This window comes from Alexandromys fortis, unplaced genomic scaffold, assembly GCF_014885135.2.
Source record: "Alexandromys fortis isolate MF-2015 unplaced genomic scaffold, M_Fortis_MF-2015_v1.1 scaffold_383, whole genome shotgun sequence".
Lineage (NCBI taxonomy): Eukaryota > Metazoa > Chordata > Mammalia > Rodentia > Cricetidae > Alexandromys > Alexandromys fortis.
Genome location: NW_026068252.1, coordinates 42,227 through 63,348, shown reverse-complemented (window position 1 = coordinate 63,348; position 21,122 = coordinate 42,227). Strand labels below are relative to the sequence as shown.

The 21,122-nt window shown below is 44.7% G+C and overlaps 1 protein-coding gene across 3 annotated transcripts in view; it reads left to right on the top strand.

Moving 5' to 3' along the window:
* Syndig1 (synapse differentiation inducing 1) overlaps window positions 1-21,122 on the top strand; it is a 102,104-nt gene that overhangs the window by 54,348 nt on the left and 26,634 nt on the right. For all 3 annotated transcript variants that reach the window (XM_050131460.1, XM_050131461.1, XM_050131462.1), the window contains exon 2: window positions 7,680-8,237. In XM_050131460.1, the coding sequence (XP_049987417.1) occupies window positions 7,758-8,237 (480 nt within the window). In that variant the 5' untranslated portion in view covers window positions 7,680-7,757. The remainder of the gene's footprint in view (window positions 1-7,679; window positions 8,238-21,122) is intronic.

The following is a 21,122-nucleotide window of genomic DNA, read 5'->3' as shown; positions in this document are numbered from 1 at the left end:
ACAGTCATAAATAAGAGATTAAAATAAATAAAATTATATTTGTCTTTAAAAAAGAAAAGTATATTCTGAAGATAAATAATTCAGGTTAGTACTAGAAAACACATTCATTGATATTATGGATGAGGCCCAAAATAAAACTAAACACATAAGAGTTTACATTGTTTAAAAATAGCGCTTCAAAATAAAAACAATCTTCTAGTTTGAAATTTGCAACATTTTATAAATTCACAGACAATTAGTTATCTGTCCTTTTTGTTCATTGTCTTCTATTGTCCATGCGTGTGGGTGGAAGAAATATATATCACAATATATGTAGCAGGTTTTGGCAAATGTTATTTATGACATGCTATTTGTAATTTCTGTATTTAGAAAATTGCCCTTTTTGTAATACATATATATGTATCACTTTTAAAATCCAGAACAAGCAAGATGCAGAAGAACAGATATTAAATGACAGCCCTAGGTGCACCCATGCCGTTATCTGAAGACATAGTTCATTCATTACTCGGCTGTCCCCTTCAGAGTCAAAAGCACCCAGTCCTAGACTTCATGGCATCAGATCAGCTGAGCTTAAGAAGACAGGTGTCACTAGACCATGAGATGGGAAATGCTTTCTCACAGTTGATTCTGGGACGTTGAAATAAATACAAACCACATCGGAAAAGAAAAAGAAGCCAGAGTCTTCGCCCTCCTCTCCTTCCCTCCCACATCACACACTGAGGAAGATCTAGGTCTGGGTCTAAGTCCCAGAGATAATAGGATGGTACTCTTGCCCTCACCTCCTCTTCTCCCTTCCCTAGCCTGTGTGCGGTCCAAGTGTCCTAGCCTTTCTCCTGTCTGTTCCCTGCCTCAGGGCCCTAAGCATATGTCATGGATCATGCCCTGCTCTTTGTGACCAAACTAACTCCCCCCCCACCCACCCTTCAGGCCTTTCCTTAAATGCAAAATCTTTATCCAGAAACTAGGTTACTACCCATCTGCTTCCTCCTACCAGGCACGTTTCACCTTGTCCCTGGCTGTCCTCACACCCCAGCACTTGGACCAACTGGTCTTCCTCCTATGCTGTGAATAGCTTCCCAGCCAGGGTGTCCATGACCCCTCATTCAGCGCATTCCCTCAGTTGGTGCCACTGGTTGCTTGTCAAGTGATTGCGCATTTGTGCCTGCTCTGTCCTTGCTGCATGCTGATGGTTTGGCTCACTTCCTTCCTGAACCTGCATCTGAGGGACAATCTGGATTCCCCATTTTGACCCTTCCACTGGTGAATTTGCATTGCTAATTGAATCCAGCTGCACTCTGAGGAGCTGATGGGTCCCTTTGAAGCCCCTTGTTCTCAAAGACTGGCTTTCACTGGCACTAGGAGATGAGTCTTCCTTTTTGCAGGTTGGTGGCCTCAGTTTGGCTTTAGGAAGCTTCAAAGCCCAGCACATCTGTAGTCTTCAGATATCACCAACCTTAAATAGGCTGGAGATTCGACGGTGCTGCGCTCGAATGTGGTTTATTCCCCAAAGGTTCATTCATGGAAGTCCATGCCAAGATCCTTTCATAGAGATACTGAGGTGCCGCTAATAGGCCAGGCCTAGAGGAAGGTTATTAGGTCACAGAGATTCTGCCCTTATGAACAGATCAATGCTGTCTCTTGGGAATGGATCAAGATTGGATGAGTTCTCTCAAAAGCATACTGTAAAGTCAGGTCACCCTGTGTGCTTGCCCCTTCCTGGCCTTTTTGCTTTCACCTTGATATTTGGACCCTTCAGACACCAGAGTCATGAGCCACACAAACCTCTTTTTGCAAGCTATCCAATGTCAAGTGTCTTACTATAGCAACAGAAACCACACTAAGATGAATAGAAGCAGCTCCTTTCCTAATAAAGTCCGTAGTGATGTTCTCTGTAGTCATCTGTGCCGACACCTTGTTGAAGGAAATCAAATGGCAGCTTTTGTTGCCAGAGGCAAGTTCTAGGAAATTGCTTGTTCTAGGAGATCGTGTAGTGATACACTTCCTGCTAAGAAATGCAGAACCTCTGGTTAAATAGCTTCTCTGTAGACGAACGTTTTATTTATGAACCAAGAGAGGCTACTGGATTTCACATCTGATCTGAGATAGGTGATCTATTGCACAGCTCTGTGGACCACTTATTGAACAAGAGGTTTTTCTCCACTGAATAAGAGTAATGCTCTGTTTTCATCAATAAAGTTCTTGGCGCACTTCCTGTAGGACCCATTGTGGGCTGTCATTAACCGAAGACTGTTTATTACTCTTCAGGCACTTAAGGAGCAAGGTTAAAGATGTAGAGCTGCTCAGTGGAAATGGAAAGGTGGCTGGCAGAGTGGGTCTGCTAGGGAGCTGGGTCTAGGAACATGGTAGGCACATTGTGAGAGCTTGAGCAGAACACTGTGAGACCCTTGAGAGCAAGTGATGTCTGAAATGGATCAAATGGGAATTACTGGATGGCAGATAAAGACAGGGTGATAGATCTCCCAAGAGAATCTTTCACATTCAAAAGATAAGTTTAAAACAGATACCTGCTCCAGAGAGAGTGAGCAGTGGGCATTCTGAATCTTAGTCCATGAGACCGAGCTGGAGGGAGATAAAGTTTAATTTGGGGCCTTGAAATGTGATCAGCATTCAAGAGAGTCTCTCAGAAGACCCTATGCCAGCAGAACCTTACACCAATTGCCCTCAGGATAAAGATGGTTAGCTTGATTGCCCATGACCCCAAATACCATTGTGCATGTGTCTTTCAAATGTGCCATCATGAATAAACTTAGAAATATTTTATAAACTATCTCTTCTGTTGATTATGTTTTGATGAATTAAAAGTAACTTTCCCAACACACACACACACACGAGGGTGGGGGGAGATGAAAGGAGAAAGTAACAGAAAATGGAGGGAGGGAAGGAAGAGGAAAGGAGGGACAGAGAGAGAGAGAGAGAGAGAGAGAGAGAGAGAGAGAGAGAGAGAGATCTGCCCCATACTGTACAGTAACATGACCATCCCAGGACCATATTTCTGATTTGTAAATTAAACATTTGACCAGCAGGGCAGAATGAGCTGAGTCTCAGTGGCATTACCAGTACCAAGAATAGGACCTGGTCCCTGAATGGCATCCAGGGGATGAAGCATGGGGAATGGCTTTTTGAAAGTTGAGACAGAGGAAGCTCTACATGGAGAGCTAAGTCTAGACTAAGAACAATAGAAACATGGAGAATCAATCACCAAATCAGCCACAAAGAAAACAGGCAAAGGTGGGAGTGGACAGGTGGCGAGAATTCGGCCTCTTCCAACTCAGGTGTGTTCTGTTGCCCTTTGTTACCTTCTATTTTGGTGGTTTTCTAGGGAAGGAAATTCGTAACAGGTTTTCAATGGTTCTTCAGAAGTAGTCTCAGGTTAACAGTTGCCTTATTAACCTTAGTAGACACTGGAGTTGGACCAGCTATGCTTTGAGTTTGTCTTTTGTGAACTGAGCTCGTGACTCTGAACATGCCCCGTGCCCGCCTCCCACACCAGAAGCCTGCCCATGACAGAGGACTGGAGAAGCTAAACTGAGTCTTACCGACAGGTAGTTTTGTCCCCTTGGGAGTAAGGGCAATAGTAAGGGCAACGAGCAGCTGCTCTTCTTGACATTAACCGCACTGGAGGAGACTCTTCGGCTTGCCTCATCGTGACTTTTTTCACAAAGGTGGGACACACAGCGCACAGCAGCATTGCCATGGCTCTCGGGTCATGCAAACTCAAAGGGTCTGGTAGGATATTCTGTGGCTTCTGCATATTCTATTCGCTACCCTGAAGTCAGCTGAGCAGTAGAGTCGGGATTACCGTGGAGTACCAGATCTGGGTTTCTCTTCTTTCCTGGCACTCATTCCCCACACTGCTCACAGACCCGAAGACTTAAATGGCCTGTGTGATGAGCACGTTCCACTCAACAACCTTTGCAGTTCATCGGTTGTCTCTTAACACAGGGACTCAAGACCCTCCAGGTAGGGATATAGATGCAGTTTAGTGATACATTCTCTAGGATGTACCAGATCCAGACTTAGATACCCAGCACTGAAAAACAAACAAGGCGAAGCCTCCTAGAAGACGCCACCCTTCTTTCCCCATGTCTCTTGGTCCTCTCTCTGCTCACCTACCACCACCAGCACTTCCCCTACTCTCGGCCTGGGCTTGATGCTTCTCCCTCTGTCTGCAGTGTCCCTTACACACACAGCTTCACTGAGCGGCAAATGATCTTTATTAGAGAAAATTGCAGATGTGCATGGAACTAGAGAGAATTATATAGCAGACCACATATTTCATCGACCAATTTCATGAATTCTCAATTCCTCATCAGCGCTATGTCAGTACTCACTCCTTCTACACAGAACATTTTAAAGGCAGTCCCAGGCATTTAGCTATTAATAATAGCTATTAGTAGACTTCGTCTTGGGGCTAGAGAGATGCCTCAGAGGTTTTTACTGTTCTTACAGAAGATCCAGGTTCAGCGCTCAACACCTGAGTCAGCCAGCTTATATCTTCCTGAAACTCCAGCACGAGGAGATCTGGCTTCCTCTTCTGGCCTTCAGGGAACACCTGAATTCTTATTCGGATGCCTATACACATATACACAATTAAATAATAAATCTTTCAAAAATTCGTGGGACCTGCATTCATATCTTACATTTCTCTTCTTTAAAAAAATCATACATGTGTTCAATGCATATTTGATAATTTCATACTTATATACCATGTGTTTTGTTCAGATTCAGCTCCATGACTCTCTTGCTTCCATCCCTCCCTCCCTCTCTCCCTCCCTCCCTCCCTCCCTCCCTCCCTCCCTCATTTATTGGACCCCGTTTTCTTTCTAGCTAGTCTCACTCTTACTTCCATGTCTTATTCTAGGAGCAGGAGAGGTGGTTTTCCTTAGGGAAGCGCACACCAATTGGTTGTCTAGTGCCAAATAGTCATCCTGAAAGTGTCCGTACATGACGCATTATATGGCCAGAGCAGGTTATACTCATATTAATATAGTATAAAATTTTATATAAATATTATTTATGCAATAAAATTTATATAAAATTATTTTTATAAATATATTTATATAGATATATTTATATTATGCATGCCATAATAACTAATAAAAAAGAGGCCATGAATTTGAAGGAGAGTGGAGAGGGGTATATGGGAGGGTTTGGAGGGAGAAAATATTATAATTATATTATAATCTAAAAATAAAGAAGCAAAAAGAGTAAGTAATCAGCTATAGAATCAAGAAACTTGCTACATAACACTGCTATAGACTAGTATAAGCCCACCGCCAGCTCACCCAACCTTAAGCCTTCATGTGCAGACTGAGATGCAGAAATCATATTTAGAATGTAGGTTGTGATTCAAAAGGTATGTATCTGCTGCAGTTTCTGCTCTGCATGTGTCCTGTATGCATGTGTGGATCAGGGGATGGACCCAGGACCCCGTGTGCACTGTGTTCTGTCTCTCTGAGCTCTACTGCAGCTCTTTTACTAAGATCTAACCAACTCTCAGGTTTCACTTTGAACAACAAGCTACAGGGACAATGAAAGAAATGAAGCCATTTCTGCCACAGCACACCTTCCTATTGAAGCCCCCTCCAGTGCACAGCCAACTCAGGGAGACAATTATTCTAATTGCACAATTCTGAAGACGGTTTACTTCAACACACAGTCCCTGGATGCTGGCTCCATACCTTGTGCTAGAAAGGGAAAACATGCCACTGATTGATTGATCATAACTTCCGGTCTGGGGAGAAGAAGGATGCTGACCTCAGCAGCTGTCAGACTGACTATCAGAATGCAACAGGAATCGTTAAGGGTAAAAGTCAAGAAGAGGCGCTTGGTGCTCACCATCCAGTGGAAATGTTACTTCTGGCTGTCCAAGAGCATACAACTCAGTGGAAAAGGCTAAAAGGTTGAATTTGAACAAATGTATTAGTGTTTGCTAGAAAACTGTTTTACAAGGTTCTGTGTAGATGGAATTCAGGCTGAGAAGCTGGGTCTTCAGGGTTTAGCTGGACTTGCTAGTTCACCCACCAGACCACAGTAGTGCAAGGGACTCAGTTAGGAGCACAGGCCAGAGCCTACTCTGTAAAAGGAAGAAGACTGGACCAGAAACATCCCAGAAGCACACTGTGGTTGCCTGGAAGACATGAAGCATAAAGGTGGTCCTCAAAAATGTTACCCTTGCTGTGTTACAGTCACCCCTACAGAATCTCTCTTCAAGCAGTTTAATTCAAGATTTTAGTTCTCAAATAGTAATAACATCTCCAGAGACAGGCATGTCAAAACTGCATAATCAGAGGTGATGGTGCATTGTGACCCCTCTCTAAACTGTCCATGGTTTCACATTAATAATTCTTATTATCTCTCAGTGCTTTTTGCTGTAGCTTGACCTCGCTATTTGAATCTGATCTCAGAATTTTCAATTAGCCACAAAGGTCCTCTCTACCGCTCCTCCTTTCATCAGAGTGCAATTTTAGATGACTCTATTTACCACTGCATATAATAAAACGTCTATAATTAGAAAATACTTAAATGTTATAGAAAATGTTAGTGCCAGAGGAGCCCGAGATGAAGCTTGTGTGTGTGGATCCGTGTTCGTGTGTGTGTGTCTCCATACGTGTTTGGATGTGTGTGAAGGTCAGAGCTTGCCCGTCACACGTCTTCCTCGGTCATTTCTCTACCTTAGTTTTTTGAGACAGAGCCTCTCACTGAACCCGAAGCTTGCTGATTCAGGGAGACAGGCTGGTCAGTGAGCTCCAGGGATCCTCCTGTCTCTGCCCCCATGGCAGAGACCACCACACTTGGCGTTCTTCTTTTATGTGGGTTCTTGGGATGAAACTAGGGCCTCATGCTTGCACAGCAAGCACTTTGCTAACTGTGCCATCTCCTCAGCCCACACAAGATGATATTATACAGAAAATGGCTATTAACACGCAATCTGAGGAGATGCACTCATTACATTCCCTAGAACTTTAAGCTCTGGTCTCCTTCGTACTTCCTTCCTCTCCCTCCTTCCTCTTTCTCTTTCTTTGTACGTTGTGCAAGCCTAGGTGATAAAATTATCTAAGGGGGACCAATTTGGAGTTGGTGTTTATTTGTAAGTGCAGTCTGTGTTCATCCTACTAGGTACACAAGAGCGCATGATGTATGCCTTAGTGTGGAACTGTGCCCACATACAGTCTAGGGGCATGGGCTTCCTGTCATTATTTTCTTTGTCTGTGCAGGGTATGGTTTTTAAACTGTCTTCCCTTGGTATGTTTCCTTCTTGAATGAATGGTTGTGTACTCATTATAGTCAATTCCCACTACAGACGCACAATTCTATTTCTCTGTAGACCATTGGGATGCTAATGTGATTGAGTTTCTTAGAGCTTCAGGATGTCTGTTGGCAGGCAGAGGCTTCTGTAGGGCTGCAGTCGATCCAGTTCCTGCAGCTTCCCCCATTTGGAAGCCAAGACTTCATAGAGAAGCAGGTAATCGATTTCTGGCTCCATTTGCATGGCACATTAATGGAGCCTCTTTAAAATTCACAGAACAGGATGGACTGTATTTGTCTGACTCTGTAACTACTATGCATGGCAGATGCCTAGTAAACTCTGACGCAATGTGGGTCTGTGTGATGAGCTTTGCATAATTTTTTACTTTCTCTGTTTCCTGCTCCTCTAGGGAAATGGGTCCTATGGGGCTCGTGTGACCAGTGAGCACAGCCTGCTAGCCTGACGCCCAGCAGGGAGGGAGTCTACCATGGATGGCATCGTCGAGCAGAAGAGTGTTCTGGTACACAGTAAGATCAGTGATGCTGGCAAAAGGAATGGCTTAATTAACACCAGAAACTTCATGGCTGAGAGCAGGGATGGCCTGGTGTCTGTTTACCCAGCACCTCAGTACCAGAGCCACAGGCTGGTGGCCAGTGCAGCACCAGGAAGCCTGGAAGGAGGCAGGAGTGAGCCAGTGCAGCAGCTGCTGGACCCAAACACGCTGCAGCAGTCCGTGGAGTCCCACTATCGTCCCAACATCATCCTCTACTCAGATGGTGTGCTCCGCTCCTGGGGGGATGGCGTGGCCACTGACTGCTGTGAGACCACCTTCATTGAGGACCGGTCACCCACCAAAGACAGCCTGGAGTACCCCGATGGGAAATTCATCGACCTCTCAGCTGATGACATCAAAATCCACACCCTGTCCTATGACGTGGAGGAGGAAGAGGAGTTACAGGAGCTGGAGGTCAGAGGATGTGCTTGTTGGAGTCCTTCTGGGATTGGGGTCATGGGGTCTGGGGGATACTTGGGAGCACTCAGCAAAAGCCATTTGTGTTTTGTCATGGAAAAATACAGAAGGTGTTCTTGGTATCACTTTATTCCTGAGCATTTGCAAAGGATGGAAGTAATGAAAAAAGACTGGGGACTGTGGCTGATTCTGGCCAAAGGTGACCCTTGATAAGAGCCCTGTAGGTGAGGCAACAGACACCAGCACTGGCATGGTAGTTGAGGATTCTGCCACTGATTAACCTATGAGGGAGAGAGAGGGACACATGAGTTAGTGACACATGGTGTGGGAACAAGTGGTAAAGTGGTTTACTGTCATAGTGGGTCCCTTAGTTTGACACCTGAAGTTTCTACTAGTAGATCATTGCTAGCTCAGAACTCTCCAGACGAAACAATAGAAATTTAAAAGGGGAGAAAAAGTAATTAAACCTAGGACCTCTCAAATCCTAGGAAAGCGTTGGTCCACTGAACTACGCCTTTCCTCTTTAGTAGTTAAGGCAAGAGAGGGCATTTGAATTACACACACAAAGACATGGCGAGCAGGACTCTGAGATAGGACACAGCGATTGCCAGCCACGTGATGTGTGAGTCACTGAGAGGCCGCTGCCATGCAGGTAGAGTAGTGAACAGAGGGTGTTCTGCAGGCACTTGAGTACAGTGGTCAGGAATGGAGCCTGTGAGGGCCCACAGGCCTAGGAATAGCCACCTCCATAGGCAGAGACCATTATATCATCTTGTGACATTGACGGGAAGAGAAGGGCATGAGGCTAGCCAGAGCCTGAGGGAAGCTAGATGTTGGGTGCTCTGGCTTCTGGGCTAATGCCTGTTGCTAGTGTCTGCTGTTTTCCAAAGTCTCAGGGTTTGGCCAAGGGGAAGTGTCTAAATCTGCCTGTCCTGTATGAATCAGGGAAGCAAGCACCACCGGTACGTGTGAATCTGACACAGACATTCTGACAAAGGACTATCTTGTTGGCTCTGAAAACAGTCCCCAGAGAAGATGTGGAACTGACCTTGTGGTTTGAATGTGAGGCTGTCGGAGATCGTTACAGAAGAAGTGGAACCCCTATCCTGTATCTGGGGAATAGATATGTAGAGGCTTGAGGGGTTATTGTGAGAGAATCTCAGCCCTAGGAGATACGGTAAACACAGAAAGAGCTGGCCCTGAATCAAACGGAATAGAAATACTGAGGACTTTGAGGCACGGTAAATATAGAGCTCAGAAAGCAGGGTCCTACCACCCAGAACCTTAACCATCTAATGGAGACTGGATTCAGGAAAGTTATACACTAAGCCATAGAACTGAAGGGCAGGTTGACAAGCCGGAGCTTTCAGGGACAGGGAGCAGGGCGGGCGAGTCCAAGCCCATCCCTACCTTTCATGTCCCTTGGCTACTTTGCTGTGCAACATTTTGTGGGCCAACCTGCTAGATTCCAATTTAAAAAGTATGGAACCTTCTAGTATCTAATCCGCAAAACAGCACAGAGGAAGTGGAATGCTACATGGAGGAACTGAGGCCTGTAGGCTGCAGGCTTTGATTTCTGCCTTTGGCTGTAGCAGAGCATCAAAGATTTCAGGCAGGAAGGCCATGGCAAATATGCTGGACGGTTCTGTGTCAACTCGACACAAGCTAAAGCCATCTGAGAGGAGAGAACCTCAATTAAGAAAATGCCTCCATAAGATCAGGCTGTAGGCAAGCCTGTAAGGCAATTTCTTAATTAGTGATCTATGGGGGAGGGCCCAGCCCATTGTGAGTAGTGCTAGCCTTGGGTTTGTGTTCCTGGATTCTATAAGAAAGTAGGCTAAGCAAACCATGAGGAACAAGCCAGTAAGCCACACCTCTCTATGGCCTCTGCATCTTTCATATTCTATATTGTTGACTGAGGGTTTTCTGTCCTGCCTGGTTCCTGCAGTCGTTAAGTCCCAAAGAAATCACACAGAGGTCTACATTAATCATAAACTGATTGGCCCATTAGCCCAGGCTTCTTATTAACTCTTATAACTTACATTAGCCCATTATTCTTGTCTATGTTAACCAGGTAGCTCGGTACCTTTTTTGGCGAGGCAGTCACATCTTGCTTGTTCTGTGGCTGGATCAGGACGACGGACTAGGACTTCCTTCTTCCCAGAATTACCTGTTCTCCTTGACCCACCTCTACTTACTGTCTGGTTGTCCTGCCTATACTTTTCGCCTGGCTACTGGCCAATCAGCATTTATTTAAAATATAATTGACAAAATACAGACCATTGTCCCACACCACTATACCTGCCTGAGTTCTTGCTCTCACTACTTAAAAAAAAAAAGGTTTTTATTGATTTTTTGTAGATTTCATATTACGTATCCTGATCTCATTCTTCTCCATTCCCTTGCCTCTACCCTCTGTCCTTGTGAACCCCCCCAAAGCAAAACAAAATAAAAATATCAATGTGGAAGCTGTAGTGTGGTCTAGTGAGCCACATACCTCTTAGTCCATACATCGTTACTTGTAAGTATTCTTTGCAATGGAACGTTGGTTTGGCTTAAGGCTTCTGGCTTCTGCTACTCTGTTGATACTGGGTCCTCACTGGGACTCCTCCTGGATACCCTGTTGTTGTCCTGTGTCATGTAGACCCTGAAAGGTCTGCAGATCCCACCCCTTCACATACTCCAGCCCATCCCAGATAAGGTGGATGTTGGGGCAGGATAACTCATAGTCCTGGTTCTGAGCCTGGGTGGTGGCTGGGATGGTCAGTCCACCAGCTTTCCCTTATGGTCACCTCCCTCATAGTCACCCCCAGGGTGCGCTCTCCAGCACTGACCCAGCTAGCTCACCCACTGTAGCAGGCAGCAAGGAGCAGGGCCAGCTCTCCTGCTCATGTCTGGTTCTCCTGCATGCACACCACCAGAGCCAGCTCCGCCGTCTTGCCCAGGCGCGCTGTAGGGCCTGCTCTCCGGACTGCTGCAGTTGGTAAAGAACAAAGGCAGCTCTTTTGTTCTTGTGCCCCAGAAGCCAGCTCTCCGGCCTGCTGCAGTTGGCAAGGGCTGGGAGGAGGGTATATTGTCCTCCACCCATGCTACCACATACAAGGGAGGAAGTAGGTACCACTCTCCCGTTTCTTGTCCACAACACCAGTTCGCTTGTACCCCCGCCTGCAGGGTCTAGGGTTAGGTGCAGGGCCCTGCTCTCTCGCTTGCTGTAGTTGGTGAGGGGCGGGACCAGATCTCCAGCTCTAGTGACCCTTTCTTTGGCCAACTCTCTCTGTCACAGGTGGCAAGGAATGGGGGGGGGCGTCTTTCACTCACTCATGTCACTACATGGGTGACAAAGGATTTGGGATCAGCTCTCCCACTCTCGTACCCTCTGGGCAGGCTCCTCTGCACCCCCACCGAGAGGGTCAGCTCTGCTCTGCTGCCCTGGTGAGGTGCCAATTCTCCTTCTCTCGTGACCCCAGGGCCAGCTCTCCCACTCACCACAGGCTTGGGGGGAGCTTTTCACTCCCTCACCCACTACCATATGGCAGATGAGAACTGGGGTCAGGTTTCCCACACACTTTTGCAGGGGCGCATCACCTGCGCCCCCTTTCCCATCAACAGGGTCAGGCCTTCTGTGCTGCCAGGGCAGGGTGCAGAACCTGCTCTCAGGAGTCCTGCAGCCAGTGAAGGTCAGCTCTCCTATTCTTGTGATCCCGGGACCAGCTTTTCCCACCTGCCACCAGCAGTGAAGGACAAGGGGCAAGGTGAGTAGCTCTCCCTTGCCCACACCACCGCCCGACAAACAGTAGGTCTAGCTTTCCTACTCTCCTGCCTTGAGGGCCAGCTCACCTGCACCCACGCCAACAGGGACAACTCTGCAGTGCTGCCCAGATGAGGTGCAGAAGCTGCTCTTGGGGAGGGACGGGGTCAATTCTCCCTAGTGCTGCAGCTCCGTTCACTACTTTTGATAATGAGCAGTTACGTGGAACTGTGAGTGAAACAAACTCTTTCCTCCCCAAGTTCTTTTGGCCATGGTGTTTCAGCACAGCAATGTTAATCCTAACTCAGACAGACAGCATGCATTTTGGGAAGCTGCTCTAGCTACAGAGTTGACAGAGGATGAGAGAGAGATGTAGGGGAATAGAAGGAGGAGACATAGCGAACTGGAGGCACAGAGCCCTGTTATCATACGGGCCGGAGAGGAAATCAGGACAGCATTAGCAATGGGGAATCATTGGTGGTAAAGAGAGGGGCCCACAAAGCATGTGCAGCTCTGGAAGGGGGTTGGAAAGTCAGCTCCAAGGTACACTATGTCCTTGTCATTGCGGCGTGGGATAGTGGCTAGACTGAAACTGTAAAAGAAATTTATGAATGTCTCCATTATTCTCTTTCCTTTTATCTGTGTATTATTTCCTTGTCCCTCTTGACACACTCATATGCGTTCCCTGAATAATCGACTCTGTCAAGACCACTGGGAGCTGAAGAGGTGCTTGTGTATCTTCTTAGGCCTCAGCCAATATCTCTTCTGAGACTTCAGAAAGGCCTAAGAATTTTCTTCCTCTTTAACACTTCTGTGGGTATCTGACTGAGCTTGCAACTAAACGACCAATATTTAAATGCAGTTGGTATTGATTAGTGCTATGTCTGGATCAACATTTTTGGCAATCCATTACCAGCTGGGCTCCATTTAGTGCAAGTTTTTTTTTTTTTTTCACACAGTGACCTCAGTTTATTGCTTTTTTGTTTCGTTTTGTTTATGGAACCCTGCGGAGGTCTGACATCTATCCAGAAGTGACCTCTTGATTTAAAAATTAGGAGGTGGTGTTAAGGGGGGCAGAGTTGCCCACCCTGATAAGTACAGGACTTTGATGGGTAGCACAAGGGCCTGAGGAAATGAGCTGTACCACCCAAATGCCTTCCTCTGCCCATGCAACGGCACTGGTAACCAAGAGAAAAAAATTCTTTAAGAATCGGGTAATTGGAATATTAAGTTATGGTGTTACTCAGTGTTTGTATTTTAGAGTGGCCTTTCACTATTTGACACAGTACATTGGTATTTCTACTTTGGTCAGATGAAAGGCCTTTAACTAACATTAATGGAACAGCACAGTGTTCAGAATAAATGTCCACTCGGGCATTTAGATAGACTTTCTGGTTAATCTCTGGGAGCTCACCCAGGCTAAGACAGTCCCATCCCCCTCAGACTCTGAGGACAAATCAGGACATAGTATAGCCACTCTCAACTCCTCAAATCTAAGACCTAACCCCAGTGGTGGATTTTAAGGAGATACCCAGAGTGACTACTGGGTCTTTCAGGAAACTTAGAAGAACAAAGAAATGCTCTCAAAAACATTCTTAGTGTATAACAGCAATCTGTTGTTGGTGCTTTTTTTTGTATGGGGAGGGGAGAAGTAAGAAAAAGAAAAGAAAAAATATATTAACTGATTAACTGTTCTGCGGGTTTTGTTTGTTTCTTCATTCTATGAAGTAATTGACAGACATATGCTAGTTAGCATGTGCTGTGTAACAAATCACTTCAAGGCTTGGTGACTTAAAAAAAGCATTTCTCATGAGGCCAACACTGGCTGAGCTTAGCTGGCTGTTGGTCCCCTGGCCTCACTCATTGCTTAACTGTTAGTTGATTGGCTTAGCAGCTGTGCTTGTGAATGCTGGCTACCTTTGGGCTGCAGTGATGGAGTGACAGGTTAGAATACTTTCCACCAGGAGAAGGAAGTAGCAAGATGCTCGCCAGCTTTTCTTTTGGAGAGGGCAATCCTAGATCCAGGAGAGCCTTTCCCATCCAGTCACAATTCTGAGACTACGTAAGGAGTCTCCATTGGCCTTTGTGTTTGTGGAAGTGGTCATGCATGGCTTCCACAGTCTGTTTCAAGAAGACTCCTGGAAGGTTTTACTGTTTCATCAGGTGTTCGCCATCTTTCCTGCTTCGAGTTACCAAGTGAATCAGGATGCGGTTTGGTATGGTATGAGAGAAAGCTGAAGGACCTCCCAGGGTTTTTCAGGATAGCTCACTCATTACACAGGCATCTTGCTGGTTTCTTCAGGGCAGTTGGGGTAGAAATAATTGCCTGGTGTCCAGCCCCTCAGGACATCCTTCCTGGCAGGAAGGAAGCTTAGGTTTAGGTGAGGGCTGGGAATCAAATGAAGCAATAGTCACATACTAGGAATTTGGTATTGGTGTGTGATCATTGCTTTATCTGATTGCCAGCCCTCACCTCAAACCTGAAGCTTCCAGGAGCACAGACAACAGGAAGCCGCTTCTCATTTCACACAAATAAGCTCAAGCAGGGAGATTACAGGGGCACATAGCAAAGCAATTCTACAAAACATACAATGGGAGTTAAAGGCACTGAGTGAGCTGAAGTGCTTAGAGGCCACTGTAGGAGGACTTCCCTGACCTCCTGCTGTCAGCATTGATGACCTGTAGCAAAAGACACATCCCTGCTGGTTTGCTTGTTTCAATGCGCACCTGTTTAGACTTACACAGAACACTGTCTACACCTGCCCATGAGGTCTGGGCCTTTTCTTCATTGTAGTAAAAAAAGGGGGAGACAAGTGGAAGCCCACAGAGCACTGGCTCCATTCCAGACACTTTGCGGATTGTGACATATGATGCTCACGGCACTAGAGATAGGGAACACCAAAGTTTCACTCTAGATGAGGGAAGTGCTTCCAGCATCACACATCTGGCTTTGCTGGAGCCCTTGGAGCTAAAACAGAGCAGCTAACTCTGGGTTCTTGCCTCAGGACGATGATGGTTTTATTATTTATTTATTTATTTATTTATTTATTTATTTATTTATTTATTTGTGTGCTGGAAGAGGGGTATACTATGGTAAGCTTCTGTGTCAGCATTGTGCAGTGTCCCCACACTGATCACAAAAAGACACATCTGGGATTGTCACTGGCCACTGCTTAGCTTCTGAGAACCCCCTAGCCTGGACCCTCTGAGACTTCTGTGTTTGTGTTTCCATTCAGAAACTCGTGGCTTGTGTGACTGCAACTGCAATGAAGATTTATGCAGTCATTCATGCTCAGGACAGCAGAGAGTCTTCAACAGACAACTGAGGAGAACCAAATAATGAGGATAAGACCGGCCAGTAACATACAGAATAGTTGACTCAAAGGATGCAAAACAAATTTAGAAGACGGTAGCATTTTCAAAATGTGAATTTCCTGGCTTCAGATATGAGGGATTAATTATGTGATCAAGTGGTCAGGGGACCTTAGGCTGATTTAGGTAGGAGGATTTTGGAGGATTTGTTTGTTTGTTGTTTGTTTGTTTTTGTTTACATCACTGCCCTGACTGGAAACCTTTAAAAAGAAAAGTATGAACCTTAAAGAATGGTAGTTGTAATGAACAACTTGTCTTTGTGTGCCCTGGGGTGAGAGAGAAGGGGGATTCCACAGTTAAGGATGCTGTAAGCTGATGTAAATATGCTGGCGTGCTATCCACCCTCCTTTGACACTGCTGTTTCTCTGTCCAAGTGGGGTACTAGATCTGTCTCTCAAGTATGTAGATTCCTCTGTCCCACTGAGCCTTTTTTGAGAAAGATTTTTATTATTTTAATTTATTTCAGATTGCATTTTCAATTTGCTTTCTGGTGAGTCAATAGCAGTTTCTCTCCCTTTACTAACAAGATGTTGAATCATTGTCATCATGTTCTCTTTTCTTCTTAAATATGGCTTCCTTTATTCTAGGCTTATGTTGTCAACAGCTGCACTGAGTCTTTCTTTTCCTACCAACTGCACAGCTGTGCCCACTCCCCAGACTGCTTTTCTTTGCCCTGGATATGGATCATGCTTTCTAGATTTTTTACTTGAAATGTGGGTTACTTAATCCTCTCTGTTTTTATTTATTTTTATTACTTGATTTGTTAGTGACTTGTCTGGACTAATGTGTACAATCTTTTTTTTTCTTCTGTGGTATGTGGCCAATTCTACTACTCCCGTCGTGGGTTTTTTTTTTTTTTTTCTCTTTCTACTTCTCCCCTCTACCACTGGGATTTAGATCATTACTGGTTAGAAACCATGTCCAAATAATTCCAGCAGATGATGTTTTCAATGTACCCACAGATCCCGTGTTGCTGGGGATCTTTCAGTTTTCCCCAGATTCTACTGTCTACCTTGCTTCTTCTACTTCATCCCTTGCTTTGTCCCAAGGTCATCCAGGAAGAGAGGTGAGCTTACACAGACTCTCAGTGGGTCTCTCATTTCCAGGAATGCTCTATTAAATTTCTGACTAGATTCAATTTGACACTTGGCCCAAGACTATAGCCCTAGATTCCCAACTCTCCTAACCAGGCATGGGTCTCAACTTCTGCTTCTAGTATTTTGTGCTTCCTACCAGCAAAGCTCCTAGTTTCTCTAGATAGTTCTATTCTCAAAGAAATGCTTCAGGGACCATGCCGAGAGAAGGCAAGGAGTAGCCCACAAGAATGGCAGGACCCCATCTGTTCTTATTTAATTCAATTGTTTTCCACAGACAAACATCTTTGGTGAGTTGATGGTCTTTGTTGAGCTTGAGAGCCCTGATCTGGCTGTTACTATTTTTTTGAGTTTCTACAGACAGGATTTGACTTCTTCCTTGCTTTCAAGAACTCTTGTGAAGACTTGCTGGAATGTTATGTGAACTCCTGGACATATGGGTACCTCAGCATACCTCAGATGTGACAGATGAGGACAGGGGGTGTTTAGATGTGAACAGACGGTATACTGGCTGGTTTTTCCTGCTAACTAACTAGAGATACCTGGGAAGAAGGAACTTCAGTTGAAGAATTTTCTCCACCCATGAGCATGTCTGGGGGGGGCATTTTCTTGACTGCTGGTTGATGTTGAAGGGCCCGTCCACTGTAGGTGGTGCCACCCCTAGGCAGTATTTCTGGGCTGTATAAGAAAGGTCGGTAGCCAAGTAAGTCAGAGGGAGTCAGCCAGTAAGCAGCATTCTTCTGTGATTTCTGCTCCAGTTCCTGCCTCTGGGTGTCTTCCCTTGATGGTGGACTCTAACGTGCAAGGTATAATACATACATCCATCTTTCTTTCTTCCTCAAGTTTGTTTTGGTTAGTGTTCTTTTGTTTTGTTTTAGATTTATTTTAGGTACATGGGTGTTTTACCTGCATGTATATCTGTGCACCACTTACACACAATGCCTCTAGAAGACAAAAAGAAGGCACTGCATCTCCTTGAACAGTAGTTACAGACCTTCTTTTGCCAGTCACTGTGTGGGTGCTGGGAATCGAACTTGGACCTCTGCAAGAACAACCAGTATGACCTTAGCTGCTAAGTCATCTCTCTAGCCCCTTGATCAGTGATTTATTGTAGCAACAGAAATCAAACTAGAACAGATGGCTTATGGTTAGCCTGAGAATTTTTAATTAAATTAATTATCTTTAAATAATATGACAAATCACTACATATGGTATTAGAAAATTAAGCTATTCATGTTTTTCCCTTGGGACAATCTACCCATGAAAATTGTATTTAGACACTTCTGTTTCTTTGGGATCTGTGTTAGGTCACAAACAAGGTAACTATTTTATGTCACTGTGGTCCCATGGGATTTTCTAGGGCTCTAGCTGCCCTTCCACCTTGTCCTATGAAAAAGCACTGTACAAGTAACTTTGACTCACCAAGAAATGAAGTCCACTTCAAAAAATGTATTTGCTGATCTAGACATAATACCAAATGCAATTTCCATATAAATTATTTTTATCTCTCTGTGTGTGTGTGAGTGTGTGTGTGTGTTGTTCATCTTCCAACTGTTTTTGTTGTTTCCTTGTTTTGTTTGCTTTGTCTGTATTTTCTGCTACATATGACATGCTAGCTAACCTACAAACTTCTGGGAATTCTTCTGTCTTAACCACACATCCCCCCATAGGAAAAGATGATTATAAATGCATGTTCTATCACGTCCAGCTGTATGTGTATTCTGGTGATTCAAACTGAGGATCTCATACTTGCATGGCAACTACTTTACCTATTAAGCCACAATCCCCATCCTTATCTACAGGGAAGTTATTTATAATATATATATTATAAATTATGAATAGTCATATATTATTTATGTTATATGTTTTAAATCATATAAATCATAGATAGTCACATATGTGACATATAGTATTATATAGTAGAATGACATTGATTATTTTAATTTGGGGTATAAAAATTAATTGAAATATATAACAGGCATGCTTTTCAAATAACAATAACCAACAATCTTGTGTCTATTATGTCTCAAGAAATCCACATATCCAGAAATGAGCCCAATCTGGACTATAGAAGGATTTCTAGTGGTTAGATTAAAAAAAAAAAGCATTTCTCAGTAACTTGTGAAATAAGTTTTGTGTACGTTCCCTACACTCACACCAAAGGAGTAATTTTCCTTACATCTATCAGAAGAGACACATGGTTCTCCAATTGACATTCACCCGAGGTGCCTGTCAGCCTATCAGGATATTAAAGCCCATGCTGGTCTTCTTGCTCCCTTTTATACAAGTCAAAGCCCATGATAGCATCCTAGCCCTTCTTATCTCCTCTGCCCTAAACTTCTTTCAGCTCCCTTGCTTCCCTTCCCCCAGCTACTCACCCTCTTTATATCCAACCCTGCTAGGCTACTAACCCTCCTTTCCTATTCTCTCTCTCTCTCTCTCTCTCTCTCTCTCTCTCTCTCTCTCTCCACCTATGCCGTTCCCTTGCTCTCTCACTATACTCTGTTTCTAGCTCTTGCTATTGTCTCCTGCTCTCCCACTTCCCTAGCCCTGGCCATGTCCAGTCTGCTGTCTTTTCTCTCTGGTCTCTTACAGATGCCTCTGGATATTTTTCTCTCTCTCATTCGCAATAAAAACCTTTCCAGATAACGGAGTGGTCATGTCGGCAATTGCTTTACTGCGCCCCCTCGCCCTTCGCACGCTGTGTCACCATCTTCTATATTTTTATCTTATACTTGTCAGTAGAAGCGCTGAGGTTGTAACAAAGCCATTTGATGGGAAGGGCAGACTTGCCCTATAGTATATTCTCTTGTCATAGAAATTCAGGGTCATTACTCATATTCCCCTGAAATGTACCCCCAACCCGGCACTAAGCAAAGGCACAGGCGACAACCAAATTTGCTGGAGGCAGCAAAGGCTGTAATTGGAATACGCAGTGTGCTGGTCAGCAGCCTTCATGGTGACTACTGGGTCATTATCAGTCTCCTGAGTAGCTGAAGCTCTGTTATAGCTATGGAGCCAATAAACAGAATCATGACCAGAGAACAGAGCCTCCTGTCCCCGCAAGATGATCATTACTGTCACGAAATCTGCCCTTTCTGAGCCGCGTGCTTTTTAGCATGGAAATTGAAACAAATGGAGTTCGAATAACAATGAAAAGGAAAGCCCGTAACTGACAGATCCTCTTTCGCTCTCAGTTTCGAACAAATACCAAAAGAATTCTCGTTCTAAATGAAAATGTGCTTATATTGTTTCCCCAATGTGACTAAAGTCTTCTTGTCTCAACACTCAAGAAGATCTAGGACAGATTGTGCTGCTTGGTTCCCGTTGTCAGCTTGACACAGACTAGAGTCACTTGGAAGAGAACTTTAATTGAAGAACTGCTTGGGTCAGGTTGACCTCGTTGGCCTGTGGGCACGTGTGGTGCAATGTGTTGACTACTGACTGACATAGGAGGGCCCAACCCACTGTGGCTGATGCCGTCCCTAGTGCATTATCAGGGTTTTCTAGAGTAACAAATTGTGTATGTGAGTGTGTGTGTGTGTGTATACATATACATATATCGAAAGAGAAATAGAGAGAGAGAGAGAGAGAGAGAGAGAGAGAGAGAGAGAGAGACTGACTTTGTTACAGGTTGTGCTCCAGCTAATCCAACAATGACTGCCTATAAATGAAGGTCTAAGAATCTAGTAGTTTTTCCGTCCATGAGGCTGAATTTCTCATTTGGTCTTCGGTGTACATCAGAATCCCAAAGAAGGAGCCTCTAATGGCAGTGAAGGAATAGACTCACCAGTGAGATGAAAGCAAACAGGCAAAGAGTAAAAGCCTCTTTCTCCCATGGCTTATAGAGGCTGCCAGCAGAAGGTGCGGCCTAGATTCTAGGTGGGTCTTCCCACCTCAGTGATCAGAAAGACAAAATACTGACAGTGATTGTGAGACTAGGATCAAAGATCATTCTTTGCATTTAAAGAAGTCATTGAATCTGGAAGCGTGTTGGCTAAAGAGGTGTGTGTGTGGGGGGGTATTTCAATGGGCAAAAACACTGCAAACATAAGGACCAGAATCCACTTAAAAGCCAAGTGGGTGTGGAGCCCACCCATGATCCCAGCACCCAGGAGACAGGAAGGTGATTTCTTTTGTGAAATAGCTAGCCAGACTAGCCAAAATGGCACACTCCAGGATAAGTAAGAAAAAACATGCCTCACCTATGAGAGAAGATACCCAGTGTCAACTTCCAGCCTCCAATTACCTGGACCCACACACCTTTGAATATGTGTACAGGCACACATGTTACACATGTATATGTCTGCTAAAAAGGATGCCAAGAGCAGCTCCCTCCAGCTCCCTCCAGTTCCCTCCAGCTCCAACTCCTGTGAATTTGCTGTTTTTATGAACTGTGACCAGGAACTGTGAGCCAAAATACACTTTTCCTTTCCTGTAGTACTCGTGTTGTGGTGTTTCATCACAACTAGAGAAGAAACTAAGAAAACTTCACACAAACACATCTTCATATTATGATTCTGATATTACTGGTCATACCAATCATACTATTGACAATAAGCCATGAAATCCATCATTAAATCAAAGCTGAGCACGCGTGTAGCTTTAGTGGCTAGTCTCCGTTTCTCCTTTCAGGGCTCAGATCACAGTATCTTCTGGCAACATAAA